The 23,555-nt window shown below is 39.3% G+C and overlaps 1 protein-coding gene across 16 annotated transcripts in view; it reads right to left on the minus strand.

Moving 5' to 3' along the window:
- RBFOX1 (RNA binding fox-1 homolog 1) overlaps positions 1-23,555 on the minus strand; it is a 1,878,609-nt gene that overhangs the window by 49,715 nt on the left and 1,805,339 nt on the right. For 13 of the 16 annotated variants that reach the window (XM_029058016.2, XM_029058005.2, XM_029058022.2 and 10 more), the window contains 2 exons: positions 17,508-17,640; positions 543-585 (listed from right to left, as the gene is read on the minus strand). In XM_029058016.2, coding sequence (XP_028913849.1) covers positions 543-585; positions 17,508-17,640 — 176 coding nt within the window. Of the gene's footprint in view, positions 1-542; positions 586-8,457; positions 8,498-17,507; positions 17,641-23,555 lie in introns of all 16 variants that reach the window. The other 3 variants (XM_007657472.4, XM_007657468.4, XM_039911130.1) reach the window with 1 other exon arrangement.

The raw sequence follows: 23,555 nt of genomic DNA on the forward strand, positions 1-23,555 counted from the left end.
CTGGTCACCACTGCATTTTCAATCAATCACTGATAATTTTCATTTACACTGCCTGCTCTTCATTTTAAGTTTATGATGTGACCATTCATAGGAACAGCTAAGCACTGGGAATTTTCTATCAAGGATAAAGCTGTCAACCTCGGGCTGGGTTCTGACCCCTCAACACCATTTGCCAGATTTTACCACCTTCAGGGCTTGCTTGGATGTGATAAAGAAGGTTGGCCCCTGAGGACCAATAGGGCTTAATATAATGTTTCTGCCAGTGTGAAACATTTGACCTTGCTGAAAGTGAGGATAAAGCAGGAAATACCTGCACTAGTAATGATGACACTATGGGCCACTAAGTAGACATAAGGAAGTGTTGACACCCAATCTTTACAACTGATTCCATTCAAAATGGAAAAATGCAGCTGTCTAGGTTCCTCCTCTTTGTTCTCCTCCTGTGTAAATTTTTACAAGCCCCCGTATTTTGCTGGTTAGTAGGATTTCACAGCAATCCACAGTCAAAATGATGAGCTTTTCCATCAGTCAAGACTTCATACCTGCAGTAATTTATTGCCATACACAGGCTCTTGATACACTACTCTATAAGGAAACAGAAATGTAATGTTTTCAATGCAAAAATGAAATAAATAAAAACACATAAGTCACATAGAAATTCCAGAGCAATTCCTTTACAAGTTTGCTTTCACTTCATACACATGGCAATGGACTGATTCATAAAAGGAGATGAGATGAATTTTGCCCAAGAATCCTAGTTTGAAAGTCATGAAAAGAAGAGATAATTGGAAGTATATCATATCTTTTCACAATATGTGGACATATTGTGAAATGGATACATTGTCATTTCATCAGTTTGGTTTCTTAAATATAGGTCAAATTTTTTAAAAAGTCTTCATTGATAAGAGTCACATTCATGCCTTGTTTTACTTGTGCAATCCTCAGGGATAGATGGAACTTAACACATTTTGGTAAACTGTTGAAGATAAACAATGAGTGCATCAGCCTTACACTTCAGATACAAAATGGCAGAATTTTAGTTTTTAAAATTTAAGGTGGCCAAAGGAAAATTACATTCATTTGGCTCAGCCAGAAACTCAAAATGTAGATCATGAAATAAATGACTTTGCCTGATTTATACAAGCTGTTTTGAAAATGTTTTCATAAAGAACACTAGAAGAATGTATTATAGTTTAATGGGCCCTCAAGATTTATTCCATTTGGCCTTGACTCTTTCTAAAGTGACTTCTTTTTAAGTCTCTGACATAGCAAGTTTCTAGAGAATGCACATCTGTTTACTTATTTTGATGTCTGACTCCCCCCTTCTAGACTGTAAGCCTGGTGGGGGCAGGGATCGTCTCTCTTTATTGCTGAACTATACTTTCCAAGTGCTTAGTATGGAGCTCTGCACACAGTAAGCACTCAATAAATATGACTGAATGAATTAATGAATGAAAGGTGGAAGAGTGTGGCCTAATGGGAAGAGTAAGAGCTTGGGAGTCAGAAGACCTGGGTTCTATACCCAGTTCCACCACTCACTTGCTGTGTGACTTTGCAAAATCATCTATCTTCTCTGAAACCTCAGTTTTCTGACCCATAAAATAAGGACTATATACCTGTTTTCCCTCCTACTTAGACTGTGACCTTCTGTGAGAACAAGACTCTATCTGATGTGATAACCTTGTGTCTACCTTAGTGTAGTGCTTAGCACACAGTAAAGGCTTAACAAATTCCAAAAATTACTAATGGCATTCCAGGTGACCTGATTAGAGTGATCTTTGAGCAGAACTGAGCAATAATTTTCTCAGATATTTATGGGAGGCAGGATCTGGGATTTGTCTTTTAACATTTCATTCTAATACATAAATGTATTTATAGCATTTAGAGATTCATATAGCTGTATAGAAAAAAAAAGCCTCCTTCATTAATCTAAACACCTCCACTGACATCAAAGACGATCGAGCTGGGTCTGTCAGAGAATGAACTTTCTGAGGGATCTGACTCCACTTTTTATTTTTCCCCCCAAAGCTCACTGATATACAAGACTGGAGTAAAAATAGGACCATTGTAGATGTTGCAGCTTCAGGAGATTTATTTTTCTCAATGTATGTTGTCCTCTTGGTTAAGCCATTTGCAGTGTTGGTGCCTGAACTAGCCACCACTGAAATAGAAAACAACTCTGGTCTCAAGAACTACTTTCCATGCATAGCATTATGTCAATTTCCACTTGTTCTTATTAGCATCCTGTCAACTGGTAACTCATAACTAAAGCAACCAGGAATGATATTTTAATATTCACTATTGTTTCACATGCTCTATGATGCTTATTAAGTGTGGTGTTTCTATGCTCCTGCTTGCCTTATCACATTACACTAAGAAGTACCAAGCTTTCAGTCTGTAGTAATAAAAATAGGTTATTTTGAGGGACTAGTTTCCTCTCTGCTTAATCATAATTTAAAAATCCTAAGTGAAACTTCATTAAGTGGGGTTATAAGGCTAATTTATTCATTCCTCTCCTGCTCATTAAGCTAATATGAGAACTGGACTGACTTGCAGTCTCCCAAGCTTCATGGTGGTCTGGGTGGTGGGTTCAGAAAAGTCTTTGAGATTTACTGTGGGTTACTTAGGGAACCCTGAGGGAACCAGGAAAGGCTGGAAGGCGTTCCTAACTGGGGACCTCCCATGGAAGGAGTTCCAAGTAACACTCTCTCCCAGGATTCTGCTGAGCTTTTGGAGGGGGAAGCCGCACTCCAGAAATCCTTTAAGTTTCCCAGAAAATTACAACAGAGACCTCAGGGACACTCCAGCCATATAGGGGTGGGGGTGGGGATGGGGTCTAAACTTGGAGACTTCTTGTCCTGACCCCAAACTCAGTGGAGGGTCCTTGGAAATCACCCAGTCTCTGATGAGACTTGAGTACCTACAAAGTGCCATGGCATAGAGGCTTCCCAGTTCAGGTAAACATTGCACATCATTTTCCAGTAGTGGAGAGTTAGGCAGAAAAGGCACAAATTAGGTGGTAAGGATCAACATGCCCTAGTGGAAAGAGCATGGGCCTGGGAATCGGATGAGCTGGGTTCTAATCCCAGCTCTGCCAGTTGCCTACTTGTGACCTTGGGCCAGTCACTTTACTTTCCTGTGCCTCATTTTGCTCATCTATAAAATGGGGATCCAAGGTCCAATCTCCTCCCTACTTAGACTTTGAGCCCTATATGGGATGGGGTTGTGCCTGTTCTGATTAGCTTCTATTTATCCCAGAACTTAGAACAGTGATTGACACATAGTAAGCACTTAATAAATACCCAAAAAATCAATAATAAAATTAATAAAGTTCCTTTGGGCAGGGATCATATTTTTACTTCAATTGTATATGCCAAAGTACTGATCCAAGTGCTCTGCAAACAATAAGTGCTCAATTAATAATGATGATAATGATAATGATTCTCCTACTACTTCTTCCTTATTTAATGCCAAAAGATGTATTCTGAGTTCACCCTTATCCTGGCAGCTAAAAAAAATGCACCCTTAAAGGCAGTGCATTTTCTAAGGCAGATTTGCAGTGGCATTTCAGAATAGAAAAATGAGAATTTAAAACGAATACAAGTACATTATTGGCTCTTCAGTCTGAGGAGATGAAGGCTGAGAGGACACATAAGATTGATAACCAGAGAATCATGAAAGATGCAGAGAACAAAAAGGCAGAGTTGTTCACCATGTCCCCAACCACCAGGAGGAGGGGACATATGCTAAGTCTTGAAAATGTTAGGTCAAAACCACTACAGGAAATAATTCTTCACCAATCAGTAATAGGTATATGAAATTCCTTACTATAGGAAGGTGTGCAGGTGAAAAAAATATCTGAAGATTCAATCAAATTTGGGTTAATTCTTGGAATGATGATCCATAATGGATCACTTGGACAGTTTAACATAATCATCACAATGGAAATTCAAGCATCATGTTGCCACTCCTGAGCAAGAATGCCAGATTAGTTGGGTCATTGGTCTAATCCAGTAATTTCATGTTTTATTCGCTTATAACTCTTATAATGTTCCTTAGTAGTAACAGAAGAGATGCTAATGCTTCGGCCACCCATAGTGTTTCAGGAATCTAAACTGTGACTTGTTTTTGGGTCCTACTGAAGTCAAAGGAAATTCCAGATAAACAGGTTTATGGGATTAGAGACCCTGAGCAGTCTAATCAAAATGTCTCAAACAATAAAAAAATCTTGTTTCCACTGAAATGCCCTAAGCTTTAAACAAGAAAAATCAATTAAGGAAAATGGTTGCCTTACAAGGAGGAAACATCAGAAAAACTCAGAAGTTTCTATAGGAGTGTAACAAGAAAGAGCAGTCAAACATAGAAGGTATTTGAGTCTCAAACACCAACTCCTCTGTAAACATCAATATCTTTCATTTGGTAATTTTGTCCAAGGAAAAAGTCATCCTTACTACTAGAGACGAGAAGGATGATGGTGATGGAGGCCTTCTGGCCCTCTGAACCTGGATCAAACCTAACAGGTTGAAGACACTTCACTACATCCATCTCCTCAGTTACCAAGGTACGCTTGTTAAACAGCTAGGAAAATGTGCTTCTAAGACTTTTCATTGTTAGGCTGCCTCCTAATGTCAGGGAAGGAAACAGCCTAGAATATGCCTCTCTCCTCTATGTGTGAACCTCAGGCACATGGAAAAGGTCTCTCTGCAAGATTAGGTTCACCTGCCAAAATAGTGATTAGAAATTTTGCCTTATCAGATGAAGAAGGGACAAAAGGAGTGGGGCCAGTCTCCTGTCTCCTTGAATTGAGACTAATTCCCAGTTCGAGAGAGAGGCTCTCCATCTAATCTGGAATTTGGGCCTAGAGGAGAACTGCTACATTTAGCCATCAACTTCTGTCCTTCTCTGATAATGAGAATGCACAATTTCTATGGTCACTAATCCCAACTAAGGGATTCTGTGGAAAAGAAAGCCTTTTTCAGGTGGATACTTTAGCATCAAGTCTCTCAGAACAGGCTTGGAGCTAGGGCTGAGGCTACAAGGTTCTCAGATTCCCCAAAACATTACTCTTTTCTATCCAATTAATCCTCTCTTCAATTCAGGTTAGTGGTAATTGTTAGATTTCCTCCATGATGATTCATCCTAAAATGGAATTTTCTCCCCAAAGAAAGAAATCATCTTCAAAAAAGAGATTTGGTCCTTGAGAAACTAAGTCTCTGTTGTCATTAGTATTAAAATTGTAGACATTTGAAACATCTTGAAGATTCCAACAAATGTGCTTCATAGTCCCATTGTATTTAGTGATCAAAAAGTCAATCTGATTTTTCTTCTGTGGAGAGAAGACACATCCTCATCTCCGAGATCTCTCCTTCAGTTTAATGGTAGAGGTGGACTATTGGAAACCAGCCTTAAGTTAGAACCCCCTGTATAATAAATAGCGTAGATTCACTTAAAATGAAATCTAACACTTCGGAAAGTCTGTCCTGTGAGAATGCATCCCTGTTCTTCTAATTTAATATAGATGATCCTTGAGGTGTTGTCCTCCAAACTTCTCAACCAAAACCCTTCCTTTTTACCTGACTCCTCATCGGGCTCCATGGCTTTTTAAGGCGTTCCAGCAGGACTCAACGATATGTCTGACATTAGTCCAGGCCATTGTTCACCTTTCATTTGGCTCGTTTTACCAGGAGAATCAATCAGTCAATCAGCCAGAGACATTTGGGGTAAGAAAAGCAACTCTTATGTTGCTGCTAAGAAAATATTAGATTCCTGATGCTCAATCAAGGAAAAAAAATATTGGAGAGATTATTTGGGAATTCCTGACTGTGGGTCACTGAATAGTTTAGCTAAAGTATAAATGGTTTAGATTCCCCTGCATGCAGGGTAACACCAGAGATACCGTGCAATGTATGATTTAAGAACCTGAGCGGGTGCAAGGGGAGAAGAGAAAACATCTATATTTACATTGATTGAGGTTGGAATTTTCCTTTCATTATCATCCATTATCTCTACAGCCTGACTTTCTGCAATACCAAACACCTCCTCCTCCTGAGAGTGCTTCTGAGTCAGTGATGAAGTGGTGGTGAATGGTGAACATCTCTCTTTAAAAATTTCTCAATTGCTTCAGTGGCCTTGAGGCTGGAAATAGGTCTAGTCAAAACACCCAAGGAATTTGGAAAATCTAATTATCTTTCAGGCAGCAAGTAATGGTGAGCCTAGCGCTCTAGCAGAAACAGGTCTTACTCAAAACCTTATTTCATGAATAGTTTTGCAGTTTGTATTTTCAATGTCTTTTGCTTGTTCCTCCCACACCTACTGAATGCTTTCCTACTATTTCTAAATTCTTTTACTGTTACTATTATCTTTCTTCTTTGTCTTTAGATGAGGTTTTTCCCTCTAGCTCAATTAGTCCTTGTAGCTATTTGCATTGCTTTACTTTTTTTTTTTTACTGTGTCAGTATCATTTTCTCCTAGGTTTCTTCTTTCTTCCAAATCTCCAGCTCACACCATTTAAAATGGCTAGCCAAGCTGGAAGTGGGAAGTAATCAATTGGGAACTAATCCATTACCTGCTGCTCAGTAGGGATGTAATAAATTCTGAATCATTGATTCACTCCCAGCTTATTCTTACCCATCTAGATCAAGCCATGCTTCATGGCTTACAATGAGGGTGAAGGAAAGAAAGGGCACAGATAAAGACGATAAGCCAGAAGATTCCATTGCCCTGGAGCAGTATGAAATGTAGACAATGGATTCAAAGCAGGAGGCCAGTTATATCGTCTAATAATGAATATAGGGATGTTTGGTAATTAGAACAGGCATTGGCCTAGAAAAACAGAGGAATACTTTGTTGCTTGGAAAGCACTAGGAAGAAGAAAATGGGATGTGGAGGAGGATGGAAATTTCAGGATAATAGAGTGGGCATTAATGATATTAGATTCCTCTTCAAAAGATACTTTTTCTATATTTACCTTCCTGAAAGCATCCCTGGAGATTGTAACTGAGTCAAACAGGGGAGAAACTCCTTTCTGGTTCTAACAGATTGTCTTTTGTGGTCTGAAAAGTAGCCTGTCTCTCACAACCCGATAAATGTAAAGCACCATTCATTTTTAAAGATTGTTAAAGTCTAACAACATAAGTAGAAAATCTAATAATGTGAGTGCATCCTACCATTTATTTCAGCTATTGCTGCTTTTATACCCATTACCTGGATTTTAAGTGAGATGTAAAGCATTTCAAACATGAAAAACATAAAAATCTAGATTTCTGGATCTAGCAAAGTGAATGTTGTTTTCCTTTCATGAATGAAGGGATGTGAAACCTAACTGTGCACAAACTTGAAAAAAAATTTTAATGTATAAATTAAAGTAAATATACATAGAACTGTAAAGAGGTGAAAACATGTGGATCAATAAGAGCAAACTAAATTCCTTATGTGACTTTCTAGAATATTTTACAATTGTATTTGCTTTACCCCAGTTTGAACATCACTAAATCAAACAATTCATTTCTTTCCTTTCAACCATAAAAGCACTTTGCATCATTTCGCTTGATCAAAAATTGAAATTATTTGATCTATTTTTGGTAAATGGAATATTTAAACTCTTCCATCCTAGTTTTCTCTAAAGGATCATTGGTAATAAATATAAGTGATGCTTTCTAATGCCATCTAATGCATTTTTAATGTTCATATCAATTTACTTTAATCAATCTCTTTGTAGCCCAGTGCTGATGGTGCTACAATTAGGGGGTAAAGGAAGCTGACTCTAGCAATACAAAGGTTTAATTATTCCTCTATCTATATTTAGAATTGTACTGTTTATATCAGAATATATAGATTTGTTGTTTAGAACAAACACAGTGTCTTACTAACATTCTGAACAGTGTGACCTTTTTTGAAAGCTATTAAGGAAAGTGGAGGTATAATTAGGCAAATGAAGTGCATTTTGTTAAAAACCTTCTTAATTTATTTTCTAGCTGAAAGCTTCACTGTCAGGAAAGAAGGCTTTCACTTTACTGTAGTTGTGGCATATAAATAATTAAATCTGTTTTTTTATTTATAAGAGTAAATGGAAACACAATTGAGAACACCTCTTTTAACTCTAGAGTTGAGTTACAGAGACCGCTACTCTTGTTGTTCTGTTAATTACACTGAAGATGAGCAGAAGATGTGCACAAGTTGTGGAAATAATTTTCTGAAATGTAAATTTTGTGCCAGTGAAAGATTTTGCCTTTAGTTTGCATTTATCCAGGAGTTGATTGAAGGGTTAATTCAGCTCCACTGAACAATGATAGCTATAATGGGCAGGAAGATCTTTCAATATGAGAGATAGTCCTCTAGATCCTTTCTGACAGGCCAGCAATGGTAAATAGAGAAAACAGAGGCAGCTAGGGAGCAAACTTGTAAAAGGAATGACTCAGGTAATGTACAAGGACAGCATGCACATTAATGAATACTTACATAAATGTCTGCACCATAAAATCCATCCTGGTACACAACACTGCAAGGATGCACACACAAAGAAAAACATCCATATTAGTGCATTTCCACATGCAAACACACCAACCCCTGCACTCTTGAGGTTAGTCTTGTCACAAGAAAGAGAAAGGAATAAATGGAGAGTCTTCACATTGCTTAAGGAGGTTGGGTAAATTACCAATCTCTTAAACTGAGAATAAAAAAGAAATGTCTTTTTTTAAATTATTGGTCAAAAAGCAAGAAATGGTGATATTAAAATTTACAGAATTTGTCACATATTGAGACTGTAACTAACAAAGATTAAAAAAATATAGAATAAAAAATGTTTACTTTGGCAAAGCAGGGGAACTGATTTCAAGAATTTAGATTATTCATTGAATCAAGTTTTCTGGTTTGTTTTTTTTTCATTTAACTCAGAGCATGTTTTATAAGGCAGATATTTACCCAGATCTGTAGCACACTGGAACATTTTTATCTTTATAAAGCTCATAGATCTTCCAGTCAAAGTACACATTTTAAAATGAAGCAGAAATGAACTTGTGGATTTTACCTACATTAGTGCACACTATATATTCCGTAGTCTTGGATTTATACATGCCTCTCATTGCCCAGACAGGACTAAAGCAGATCTACCTCTCACATCGTGTAACTGAAACCCCTCAATTTCTCATGCACTAGCAAAGTCCCTATTATTATATCAAAATAAGCCCAATCATTTTCCAAAAAGTATATAAAGGCACCTTTTTCAAGTCATATTTGGAACTGGACATTCTAGAAGAAAGACATAACACCTTTAAATGACAGTCATGAGTATGTCAGCAAAGAAGAGATAGCTTTGCATTTGTAAATTGAGATTTTTTTGTTAAATGGCAAACCCAAATCTTAGTTTTGAAGAGAAGTCCATCCATCTTGGTCTCCCTATTATTAAACCCAAAGGTGGACACAATCAACAACCAGCATAGCTTTTCAGAGATAGCCATTTTATAATGCAAACACATCCAAATGTCCATGACACTGACTCATTATGTATGGAATGAGAACTTGAGAAGGGGTTTACTTTTCAGAGATCACTGGTGATGTGATCTTTAAAAAAAATAATTGGGAATTTTATACACTCAGGAGAAAGTGAGCTACAGTTCCCTGCTGGTTTTTCTTCAGCAGTAAGACTAAGATTCAAGATTGGACTCATCAGTCAATCTAAGGTATTGATGTGTAAGTGGAGAGTCCTACAGTTTAGCTTTTTTTCCCACAGTTTAAAATGAGAATAAATTTCATCTACTTTGGGTCATTAGGTAAAGGTAGCATTTCATAAGGAAACTAGAAGCAACTTGGTTGTAACAAGCCAAGACTGTTTAGTCTAGAACTCCAGGTTGGGTTTAAGCTGTTATTTTAGTTAGTGGAAAAATAACTCTAGGAAGCAATTCTAATACTTTAACCTTTAACTTGCTTCCCACTTGGAAAGAAGCATTATATTTTCTTGTTGTTCTTTAGGATACAAATATGCTACCCCTTTCTTGTTGAGAATAATAGTTAAGACAACTGTGTGCTCTATCTCCCTTGAAGACAGGAGGTTAGATTAAATGACCTGTTAACCAGCTCTAAATAGGTCACTAAATAGTTGCATAGGTATAGAAACTATCATCAGTTTCCTTTTAGTTTTAAGTTAACCTCCTTTCTCCCAAGTTTTTTTCTTTTATTTTCTTATTCGCTCATACTTGAACTGTTTGGCAGTTCCCCCCAAACAATGCCTAACTTCAAGTATGACACACAACCTTTCTCCACATTTACAAAGCCCTATTAAAGTCACATCTCCTCCAAAAGGCCTCCCCCAAATAATCTCTCATTTCCCCTACTCCTTCTCCCTTCTGTGTTGCCTAAGGACATGGATCTATACCCTTTAAGCACTTGATATTCACCCCAAAGAAAAAAAAGCTCAAGGTCATACATTAGATGCTTTCAAGTAAAAATAGTGTTTGACATATTAATAAGATCTTGGCAGGAATGTAACACAGTTAACAAACATATATATATATATATATATATATATATATATATATATATATGTATGTATACACACACATACCTATGTATGTATATATACCTCAGTAAATATACATAGTATATATATCAGTATATCAAAAAATCAATCATGATAAAATGTTTTTCCTCTTTTACCTCATCCTCCTTTCTCAATAATTGCCCTTGAATGTTTTGAACTACATTTACTTTGCTCAGTGTCTCATTTTTTTTTCATTTCTTCATACCCTCTCCTTCTACACCTGCCATAATGGTGACTGAAATTTGTGTGAGATTTTCCTAGGTTGCCAATATGGATGAATTATCTCAGTGATTTAGGCAAAAATCCTTAGTACGAAGAAAGATATTATTTTCATGTAAATGCTCCAGCTTAGCTTTTTGCAGTGATCAAATTTACTCAATAGCTGATCAGTGAATTGAAGGGTCTAGAAGACAGAGTTGTAGTCCTCTAAGGAATAAGCCTGGTTGATGCAGTATGGGAGTTTGTGAAAAGCCAAATTTTTCAGCCAATATTTTCATGCAACTCAAAAAAGTAGATAAAGCTTTCTTTCATTCATTCAATAGTATTTATTGAGTGCTTCTATGTGCAGAGCACTGTACTACACTTTCAAAACTATTCCCAATTCTGAACTAGAAGCACATGGAAACATCCCTACCTAGAGTCTTATATGTAGTTTACAAGTCACTTAACTTCTCTGTGCCTCAGTTCCCTCATCTGTAAAATGGGGATTAAGACTGTGAGCCCCACGTGGGACAACCTGATTCCCCTATGTCTACCCAAGCGCTTAGAACAGTGCTCGGCACATAGTAAGCGCTTAACAAATACCAACATTATTATTATATTATAAAATACCCTGAGGTTCCCTTAATTACAAAAATATCAAATCTCATGGTGTGTATTTGATTTGAGTTTTGCTATACTCTTCATTTCTGGCCCATTTCTCTTTAGAGCACTACCATTAGGTGACAGATTCATCAATCAATTTTTTTTGAGTTCTTAATGTGTGCAGAATACCATACTAAGCACTTGGTAATAGAGTTGGTATGCACATTTTCTGCACACAAAGAGTTTACAATTTAGAGGGGGAGACAGACATTAAAATAAATTACAAATATGTGGGGCTGAGTTTGGGGTGAATATCAAGTGCTTAAAGGGTATAGATCCATGTCCTTAGGCAACACAGAAGGGAGAAGGAGTAGGGGAAATGAGAGATTATTTGGGGGAGGCCTTTTGGAGGAGATGTGACTTTAATAGGGCTTTGTAAATGTGGAGAAAGGTTGTGTGTCATACTTGAAGTTAGACATTGTTTGGGGGGAAATGAAAGAAAAGGAAAGCTGGTGCCCAATCAGAGTAAATTATTCTCTGACAATAGCTTGTCCTAGGGAGGCCCTTTCACTGAATTGTTCCTTATTTATCCCATTGTCCCATTTTCCTCATTGGAAGAGGATGCATAATAAGTATGACCAGTCCCTTCTCTCAGCAGGAATGGGAAGAGAGAAGCTTTAATGCAGCAACAGTGTTCTCTCCTCTCCAAAATGGGCCCTGGTGATCCTCCCTAATTGCATTTAAGGAAATAATTTAATGTGAGGGTAGTGTCTCTGCAAAACCTTGTGGTCCTTATCAAGAATCGTGTGACTTTAAAATTTTATAGGCAACATAAAACTATGATGTAAGTTATCCTGGGACTGAACCCTGAAGTAAAAAATGTAGTTCGAGGATGCATTAACAAAAATCATCCTCTAACTGTTCCAAGAATAAAATGCTTATTTTCTAAATGTCACGAGAGGCCTACTCCATTTTAGAAGATTGGATTTATAGGAAAAGAGGATCAATGAGAAGTGGCAAGTATACAGATATTGATAAATCAAGTTCAGAGTAAGTAGCAAGACAAGAGAGTTACCATCACACCGTTAACAGGTGCAGCAGTATTATGCTGGGATTGTCTGTCTAGTCATGCAAAGGTAATTGTATTGCCTGTCTATCACTTCAAGATGTGCTATGCTTTTGCAATAGCCTAATGCAAATGCGCAACTCATTTTTCTAGGAAAGTAATAACAGCAGTTAAACATTTGGGAAAAAGCAAGCGGGGAGCAATTGTACTGTAGCAAATTAGTTTACTAAAATAAAATGTAAGAAGTTGTATGCGGTTGTACCAAAATTATATACTAGGCTTACATTAAACATATGAATTATAAAACATGCAGAAACCAATATGTTCTTGAAGAATCACTGTGGCTACTTTAATAACACATTGTTCTGGAATTGTTCGGGCCTGATTCCCTTCTAATTATAAAAAATAAATACAAATATATATTATGATGTCAGATATAAAACCACTAGATTTAGATCTTCCTATCTGCAATAAAAAAGTACATTTCAGTATTTTGCCATGAATAGAATTTTGAAAATTAACATAGTGTTTGGAAAATATAACAGTAAAGGTAGGAGATGGTCTTAATTTAGAACTAGCACTTATTTTAAATGAGTTTTGCAAGCTCCTGACAACGCCTGGGTATTGGAAGGAAACATAGGAGGGTATCAGAAGGAAAAATCTACACCAAACTTAAGTCTAGAATTAATGATTTATGGAAAAGAGGGAGGAAGGATTAAGCCTTGCATTTATCTGGAAGATAACCTTGGACTCACGCCCGCCCCCCCCCTTTTTTTAACCCGTGCCTGTCAGCATGGAGTAATTTCCAGAAGGCTCTCAACTGTAGTCACGCTATTCTTGTATGGCAGGGAGGGAGAGATATCTTCATTTGGCAAAATTTAGGCACAGAGGTAAACTGAGTTGCCCAGGTCAAACAGCAAGTCAATAGCAGGCAGAGTAGGAAAGAGAACCTGGGTTTTGTAAGTATAATATAGAAATGGAGTGGCCCAGTAGAAAGAGCACGGGTCTAGAAATCAGAGGCCCTGGTTTCTAATCTTGGTTCTGCCACTTGCTGTGTGACCTGGGGAAAGTCACTTAACTTCTCTGTACTTCAGTTACCACATCTATAAAATGGGAATTAAGATCATGAACTCTATATAATAATGATCATGGTATTTGTTAAGCCCTTACTATGTGCCAAGCACTGTTCTAAGCACTGGATGGGACATGGACTGTGTCCAATCTGATTAGTTTGTATCTACCCTAGCATTTCATATAGTGCCTTGACACATATAAAAAGTCTAATTAAAGCCATCTCTCTCTGGAGCTCTTACCACTTCACTAGTCTACTGTAATCTACTTCTGTAATAAAGCCCCCAAATATAGAGTATACTAAAAAGTTAGTGTAGAAGCAACTGCAAATAAATGAGGTGATTACTGGGGCAGGAAAGTGTTAAATGTTCTGGGTTGAGACCCAGGAAGGAGGCCTTTTCTCCTTCAACCCACTTGCCCATTACACTAAAATAAAAATTCACTTCGAAGTCCTTTTGTCTCCAGTAGCCATCCCGTGGACAATGGCTTTTAAGCAGGTTTTAGAGAAGTGCTCTAGTGGAATGAGCATGGGCCTGGGAGTCAGAAGGAACTGGGTACTTATCCCAGTTCTGCCACTTGTCTGAAACCTTGGCCAAGTCACTTCACTTCTCTGTGTTTCAGTTACCTCATCTGTACAATGGGGATTAAGTCTGTGAGCCCTATGTGGGACAGGGACTGTGTCCAACCTGATTAGCGTGTATCCAGTGATTAGTACTGGTCTTGACGCATAGTAAGTGCTTAACTAGTACCATAAAAAAAATTTTAAGATTTTCTCAAAATTCTAATAATTAAAGGGAGATACATATTAAGAAGGTGGGTCCAAACACAAATAATTCTCTTTGAAATAAAAATCCTCAACATAAAGGAGGTTACCATTGATTTTAACCACATACTGTGTAACTTTAGATACTTTTAAAATGCCTCCATACAAAGAGCTGTCGTGACACATACCAAAAAAAGCCTTAAATTTTTTTTTTCCAGTTTTGTTATATAGAGCTTTTACTGGATTTATTGCATTTCAGTGGTGAAACTTGGGAATTTTGATGAATTGCCTGAAAGGTAAGTGCTGCAAATCCTACTGATCTTTTGCAGCACAGTCTGAAATGTTTCTACATCATCCTTTTAGAGAGGGGAACGAGATTGGTGCTGGGGTGCTAGAAATACGAGTAAGAAAGATTTGGTAGTAAGTAGTAAATTACTTTCTCATGGATGTTTCCAGAACCTCCTCTGGTCCTCTGAGTAGGGATTGGCTTGGAATGAAAGAGTTGGTATAAGGATGGAAAATCCTTAGAGGAGGCTATAGAATTGACAGTCTGGACATGGCTGCACCCTCCTTTCTTCTCCATACACTATGACTTGGAAACCTTGGCAATGCTTGCCCCCAGAGACTTCTTTCTGCTGTTGGGAAAGCCCCTCCCTGAGTGCAGCTGGCAATGGTAAGGAAGTTGCTTCAGAGTTTCACTCTAGGGATACTGGCATGGTGGCCTGAGGGCTGAACTAATAGGGCATGAGTTTCCCAAGCAGAATGCAATGTCAGACCCTCATCCCTCTCCTCCTCCTTCTGTTACTCACGTCTCCTCTCTGGCTGGTGAGGCTGGGGCTGGGGGAGGTGCTTCTGAGTCTGCAGAGTCAAAGCTCCCTCCTTGGGAGCCAACTAGGCTCTAATGCTCATACTCTAAGCTATAAATCCATCTGTTCGGGTGCTTTTGGAGCCTAGAAATATATTCTTCACAGTAGGGGGCTGATCCTTAGCCCTTTGGGAAGAGGGGGCCAGACTCCCCAAAGAAATGTGGTTGGCCCCTGCCTTGAAGAATGAATGGATTAATGAAAAACTGTCGGGACCTGCAGCAGCCAGGTTGCAGCAGACAACCCCGATGTATTTTGACCTGTGGATTGGCTGCATTGCTCCAGGGCAGCAATGCATCAGGGGATTCCCTACGAGGAGGCCAGGAATTGCCTAGAAGCAGCCCGTGTGAAGCGGCAAGCTCCAGATCTTGATTTCATACCATCTGACTCATTAGCAAAAGGCATAGTTTACACTATTAAAAATAAAAATAACAATGATAATAATAATAATAATTAGGAATGACACTCCAATATTAAAAACAAATAATTTCCCAAGTATCCACAAACAAATTATTTTCACAAGTTGGAGAAGACTCCATAGCTCCCCAGGGTCAGAGCCATTAATTAGTTATGCTTGGTTATTCCTAACGAAGATCATGTTCATTTATAAATTAGCAAATTTTAATTTTACAGCAGGTGTGTTATTCTGAGATTTTATAAATTGCCCAAGCGAGACTAAGCCACATAATTTTATTTTTATGTTTATCTGCTTAATACAGCAGGGAAATACTAAGTCTACATATACTAGAAAACCTACAAGAATCCTCCACTGAGTTAAGATCATGATTTTCAACAAAATTAAGGTGATAAACAAGGTAAGTTGTGCATTTTTGACCTAGAGACCTTGTTCTGGTCATTTACAAGAGTCTGAAGGCAGCTCCCTGCTTTCCTCTTAATTCACTTTGTGACCTTAGGAAATCCCCACTGATTCTCAGTTTATTTTTTTTTTATGGTATTCATTAAGCGCTTACTATGTGCCAGGCACTATACTAAGTACTGGGGTAGAGCCAAGCTAGTCATGTTGGACACAGTCCATGTCCCACGTGGAATTCACAGTCTTAATCCCCATTTAACAGATGAGGTAACTGAGGCACAGACACGTTTAGAGAGTTGACCGAGGTCACAATGCAGATAGGTGGTGGAGCCAGGATTAGAACCTAGGTCTTTCTGACTTCAAGACCTGTGCTCTATCCACTAGGCTGTGCCACTTCTCATTTACACCTAATGCAAGACTGGGGAGATTGACTGTGGCAAACATTTGTGTGTATCCCCTACAGAGTAGAGAAGTTCATTGCATTTTAATTAATCCACAATCTGGTTTGGTGAGGCCTTCCAAAGTCTGTATATTATAGTTACACTGCTGCTGCCATCGCAATTCCATGCAGCGTTGATCATGTTACAAAGCTATACCCCTTAATTCAGCAATGACTAAGAAGGTTTTGGAAAGAGCCGATATGTTAGTTATCATGGAAAAGCCTCTCTCTCCCCTTCAAAGCCTCTGGAATAGCATGCTGAAGCCACTGTGGTTCTGTCCTAGTCATTATTTCAGGGGAGGGCTAGGCTCATAATTTGCAATCTGGTGTCTGGCAAGCTCAGTTCTGATCTGGTTGCGTTTTAAGTGAATTACGGCCCTCTTGCCGTGGCCCTCGTGACGTGTCATTTTAATGTTAACAAATCTAACTGTGCAGATTCCCCAGGTTCTTCCTGTAACCCCTAGGCCACATTTCAGGACCTTAATCATGTTCTTCAGCATCATTCCTTGACAAGATTTAGCATCCACTGGACTAGGCCAATAGCAACACACGAGGAATGGAAATAGCCATTATTGGTGGAGTAGGGAGGTGAAGGGAAATGCAGAAGCAAAACTAAGGGGGAGAAATGATAATTTAATTAAATTGCATCCCATTATCGTGGATTTTAATTTCATCCCAAGATCTTGCATATCAGCACTTTTGCTGAAATGATTTGACTTTAGACCAAGGTATTCTTAGGGAGCTGGGTGGGGAGCGAGAGGCGATAGAAGGCCAATAATTTGCCTGTCTAAAAATCAGGCTATGAACCAATTCAAAGGGTAAACTTGATCCAACCTCCTTAATAATCAGTTGTTTGCAATCATCAGAAATACATCCTTAGCCAAAACCATTTCTCTGTTCTACAGCATTCGGTCTCCAGGAGAATTTACATAACAACATGTGACATATAAAATGCTTAAAGCCACCAACCATGACAGTACAAATTACACTCATTTTTCAATACTCTGTGTAAGGTGCACCACTTCAGGCACTTGGTTGGGCTGCATGCTGTGTTGGTTTCAGTGGGGAGACAAGACCAGCATGCATCACACTCACAAACAGCTTGGTGCCTCAGGGGATGGGCGGTGAGAGGTGGAGAGGCGGCTTCACTTACCCGCCATAGGCTGGGATCGGGGGAGGGGGAGCGGCTGCCCGAAATGTATTGTAGACTGCGCGACCACGGCCTCTGAGGTGGGCTCCTCTGTAGGCAGCAGCAGCAGTTGCAGCCGGATAAGGGAAGCCGGGCACTGTGGGTTAGAGAAGGGGAAGTAGAAGAGAGCCTCGGTCAGACAGACCCAACCTACGTGAGTGGCAACCAACCAAAATCATTCTCCAGACTTGTTTCTGGTCTTTGCCGACGCATCCGGCTTGAGGAAGCTGAAGGAAGAAAATCAAGCACATTTAGGCCACGGAGAGTAGCAGGGAAAAGAACTTGGACATACGTCATTGGAAAAGAGATGGTCCTGAATCAGTGGAAGCCCTTCTACTTGGCAGTGGGCCCCAAAATTCCACTCAGAGCTTAGGAAGGATTAGTTTCCTGCTGGAAATGGATTCTTTTGGACCTGGGAAATAAGGTACCTGTGAGTAGGGCTGGAGATAAAGAAGGCAGTCATGGCTTCCTGACCTCGGGGAGGCCCCAGTGTGGCCTCCCTTTGTGGGTAGGGAATGTGTCTGCTATATTGTTTGCAGTGTACTCTCCTAAGAACTTAGTACAGTGCTCTGCACACAGTAGGTGCTCAAAATATAAGACTGACTCCTTGGGCCACCAACTGGGGAAAAATTCCATTTAAGGACCAACAGGTGAGATTTTGACCCGGGGGGATGTGAGAGGAGGGACAGGAGGGGTGGAGGGATAATTGAGCCCATCTTGCTTGTCAGATCCTTAAATGTCTTCAGATGGGGCCTCAGTGGAAGTGGTCTGCCCAAAACATCCAGCAATCCAAGCCCAGTCCTGTTTTTGTATATCCCTTTGACAGTCAATGTAAGATGTATTTTTTAGTAACCAGAACAAACTGGGGCCAGAGTGGGTGTTTAGGAGGCAAAACGCTGGTTCTGACTATAGCCAGGTCTCCCCACTGCTCTTAAGGAGTACCATATGTGTGGGTTAGGTAGGCAAGCACGATAACCTGGCCTAAACCAATTTACTGTTTCTAACCTGACTTGAAAAATTTTAAATAAAAAAAAAAAACAGGACCAGTAATCTCAGTTGCATTTTCTCCTTTGCTTTTCTAGGCTATGCATTTTGAAGTGCCTGGATTTTCTGATTGATGTTTTTTTAAGAAAAATATACTGTAAAGAGAAGAGAGGTATAATTCTCCAAGTAGAAATTTTGTACAGCCAAATAAAATACATGAATAAAGATAGCAGTAGATGAGAAGTGTGTTTTAGGACTGAAAAAAAACAACAAAGAATGAATATGGCTCTAGATATATCTTTCCGCAGTACAACTATTGCATTTTTTATAGAAACATTGGCTTATAAAATAAAGAAAAAGAAAAGTTCACAACAGATTCAATAAGCAGCTGGAGGCCTGTGTGAGCAAAGACTCTAATTATGCTGACCCATCCATTATCACCTTACTACAGTACCGTACAAGATCCCTCTCAGCGACAAGCTGGTTTTACAGTAATTCTGCCAGGATTTAGATGTTGAGATACAATATGAAACAGCAACAGAGCGAAGGAGAACATTCCGTTATAAGTCCAAAGCCAGCATTCAGTTCAATATCTCTTTGTTGTATGAAAGAAAATACCCTGTAGATATAGGATAAGACATTTACTGTGCTTAATACACAGCTATTCTGTTTCCAGCATGCCACACTAGAGAAACATGGAAATTCCTACAACCTAGATTCAGTTTTAACTAAGATTTTTTTTTTTTACCGGGGTATCGTTTTTACCCCAAGATGTCAGATAGATCCACACAGCTGAAAGCAAACAATAGCTCAGACAAATATCTTTCAGAATGTGAACAACATAGGCAGACCTGATAGTGTGTTTGTGTTAGGGAGGGTGGTATGTGTGTGTCTTGTGGGTGTTTTACCGTAATCCTCCACTCCTACAGTGTTGCTCAGGGCTTATACTGTGCGTGTAGATATATTTTGACCTTTGAGGAGTACTGAAAGGAGGAAATGAGGGGAAATGTGGTTTATCCTGTGTCGATGGTCCTGGGTTTTTCTTCTGAGGGCTGGGGTCCGCTGGTAAGTTTTTTGGGATTTTAGCAGTACTTCCTGGAACTGGCTGAGCCAAAACTTGCTGAGAATCCCCAGGTACTGATTGCTTCTTCTTCTCACGATTCCACACATTCTTCCCCCAGGACTCCGGGACTCGGGGAATGCAGTTTATCCAGGTCTGTACTAGTTGTTTTTACTGAGTTTCAGGGCCTGCTGCTGGCAAAGCTGAATGGCATTGGCACTTGAGCTCAGGTATTCAAGGTATTGAAAGGTATTCAAGTTCCCCCAAACCTACATATACATACACACTTCAGGCTGAGCCAACCCCAGATCAAAAAGTCCGCCAGTGAGGAGTTTTCTCCTTCGGGTGGCTCTCTTCAAGCAAAAGCTTCATGAAAATTGGGATTCTGAGAGGTCAGTTTGACCACAGAAATAGGTCCTGATTGAGACAAATCTACCAGCCCATCAACGGTCAATCTTTAAGTGCAATGATTACTTACAGTGTTTTTGATCACATATGCACGAGTCGCATTTGCACACATGCATCCATCGCACCTTACCCTCAGTAGCATTATCTTCAAAAATGGACAGATAAATATTTGAGATTATAAAACTTCAGGGGCCATATTTTCTCCCATCTATGTCACGTCTTAATGGGGGCTCGTATGGCACCATGCACAGTCTGAAAGACCAATAAACATGATGAAGATGAACAGAATGTTTTTGCCTAGAGAATATTTATTTCTTTTAGAAATGTTAGACGTGCTCATATGGCTGCCAAGGTTTAGCAATCTACTCTGTACCTGAATTCTCTGTGTGTGAGAGTGTATTTGAGTATGTGTGAGTGTGTGTTCACACACACAACCAGCAAATGACTAGTGGGAATATAATTCCAGTTAATTTTCAGTTTGGCCAATTACTTTTCAGTTTGGACAACAATGGGCAGCCCCAAGGTCCTCGTGCTCACAGCTATTCACAGCCAGGATAGGGACTTTCTTTAGGATCACCACTTTCAATCAATCAATTAATCAAGCAGTCAAACTTATTTACTGAGCATCTACTGTGTGTTCAACTCTTCCCTAAGAGGTTGGGAGAGGACACTACAACAGAGTGGTTAGACACATTCCCTGCCCATAACAAGATCATAGTCAAGAGCAGGAGACAGACATTAGTAGAAACAGATAAATAATGGATCTGTACATAAATGCTAGTACATCTAAGGCTGTCCTAGTGGGTTGTCACTGTTCCATAAGTCTTAAGTTTGAAACTTCCAAAAGGCATGAGAAACATCTGGGGTTCAACTCACCAATCCTGAACTCTAAAATGTTTGGTGGGTGAGGTTTGGGCGAATGCCCAAACTCCCATTATTTGCTGCAAAAACTAGTCTTTAGACTATGATCCCCACTTAGATCATATAGGCTCATGCTCTTTCTAAAAACAGATAACCGGTTCTTACTTAGATAAGGATTCCCAAAGCAACATTAGTTGAACCATAGAATGTTAAACTAAGTCTAGAAATAACCACTCGTCCCTGTCTTGGAACTTGTTCCTAACTCAAATCCAAGGGTCATTATCCTCCTGAATGCATTTAACTCCTTCTCTGAAAACACATTACCCATGGGACACTCCCTATATTTCACACTGCAGAAACCTCAGCTATGCTCAGAGAACACTACCTCCCATTCTCATCCCCTTCGGATGCCCAAAATGGATTCCTTTTTGAAGTCAGGAGACTTTCTCCCTCACTCTGCAATTGTTGTTACCAACCTAAATCCTCCCCTGTAATGGGTACTGTGTAATGAAAGCACTTTACATCACTAGTTGAGTGATAAATTCCTCTGAGGAGTAAGTGGTTAACTTGCTCTAGAAACTTCTGGGCTTTTCCCCCTTTTCTATATATAGGACAGTCAGTATTTCACTTCAGAAAACATTGCACTAGCAAACACTAATCCTGAAATGCATTCATGTCTTGTCCCCATAGCATTTAGTTAGAAAACTCTACTTGCAGCAAAGTTGGGTGGCATGTCTAGTAGAATGAGCACAGGATGGGGGTCAGCGGACCTGGTTTCTAACCCAGCCCTGCCTCTTGCCTGCTGGGTGGTCTTGGGCAAGTAGCTAAAGTTCTTTGTGCTTCAGTTTCCTCAAGTGTAAAATGAGATTTAATACCTGTTCTCCCACCTATTAATTCTATTACCCCATATAAGACAGGGAATGGGTTCAAGCACTCAGTACAGAGCTTTGCACACAGTAAGCACTCAATAAATGCAATTATTATTAATAATAATAATGATAACCTGGTGATTTTGTATTTATCCCAGTGCTTACTATTACTTTGGTGCTTGGCACATTGTAAGCATTTAACAAATACTATATTGTATTTCCTACTACAATAATAATAATAATAATGATGATGATGGTATTTGTTAAGCACTTACTATTTGCTGAGCACTCTTCTAAGTGCTGGGGTAGATACAAGGTAATTAGGTTGCCCCACGTGGGGCCCACAGTCTTGATCCCGATTTTACAGATGAGGGAACTGAGGCACAGAGATGAGAAGTGCCTTGTCCAAAGTCACACAGCTGACAAGTGGTGGAGCCGGCATTCTAACCCATGACCTCTGACTCAAAAGCCCATGCTCTTTCCACTAAGCCACACTGCTACAACCCATGAGGCTTGCATCTCCAACCAACCCAATGTTCTTTGACCTTGTCTAGCTCATCATCGACCTCTCTCCCACATCCTCCCTCTGGTTTGGAACTCTCTGCCCATTCATACTCTACAGCCCATCACACTCCACCTTCAAAGCCATATTTAAAGTCACATCTCCACCAGGAGGCTTTTACCAAATAAGCCCTCATTTCCCCTCCTCCTCTCCTTTCTGCATTCATATCTGTGGTACTTATTAAGTGCTTACTATGTGCCAGGCACTGTACTAAGCACTGGAATGGATACAACATATCTGGGTTGGACACAGTCCCTGTCCCATATTCTGCTCACAGTCTTAATCCCCATTTTACAGATGAAGAAACTGAGTCATGGAGCAGTTAAGTGACTTGCCCAAGGTCATAGAGCAGATAAGTGTCAGAGCAGAATTAGAAACCAGGTCCTCTGACTCCCAGGTCCATACACTAACCATTAGGCTATGCGGCTGCACTTGGATTTGTACGCTTTATTTACCCCATCCTCGGCCCCTCAGCACTTATGTAGTTAGCTGTAATTTTTTCCATGTCTGTCTATTCCTCTTGACTCCTTGTGAGCTACCAATCAGTCAATCAGTGATATTTACTGAGCACGTATTATGAAGCTCTTAAGATCATATTATAACAATATTAGAAGAATATTCTCTGCCCATAACAAGCTTACAATCTAATGACCAATTTTGTTATATTGCACTCTTACCATGCACTTAGTACAGTATTTGCACACAGTAAGTGCTTAATAAATATGATTGATTGGCATTACTATTATTATTATCATTATGCCTGGTCTCAGGAATGTCCATGATAAGAGATATCTCTCTATGTGCTCTTCTGAATATTCCTATAGGTAAACTTCCCTGCTATGGTAGCATTTTTGAACATGAATGACAAGACACAGACAAGTACTGATTTCATTTTAACTGATTTATTTCCCTACCCAGCTGTTTTGATGTCTTTCTCTTGAATCAGAGGACATAGTTTAAATGTTCTGGTTTTCATTCTTGTAAATCTCACATATATGCCGTAAAACTCCCTGGCACCCTCTGGAACTTGTGTGGTAAATTGCCAAATCATTTTAAAATAACCCTAAATCAACCTTGGGATAAAATACTACCATTAGGTAAAAGGGAAACAGATCAAAAAGTCATTACTGGAGACAGAATAAAGTGAGCCAAGATGATAAAACCATAAACCCATCAGTTTGTCCATTATGAATACTTCTTCATTGGAGCTGACAGGGTTATTGGGATAGGGCAAGGGCATGCCAAAGAAAAGAATTTTCAAGTCTTTC

The sequence above is a fragment of the Ornithorhynchus anatinus genome, chromosome 2, assembly GCF_004115215.2.
Source record: "Ornithorhynchus anatinus isolate Pmale09 chromosome 2, mOrnAna1.pri.v4, whole genome shotgun sequence".
In the NCBI taxonomy this organism is placed as follows: Eukaryota; Metazoa; Chordata; class Mammalia; order Monotremata; family Ornithorhynchidae; genus Ornithorhynchus; species Ornithorhynchus anatinus.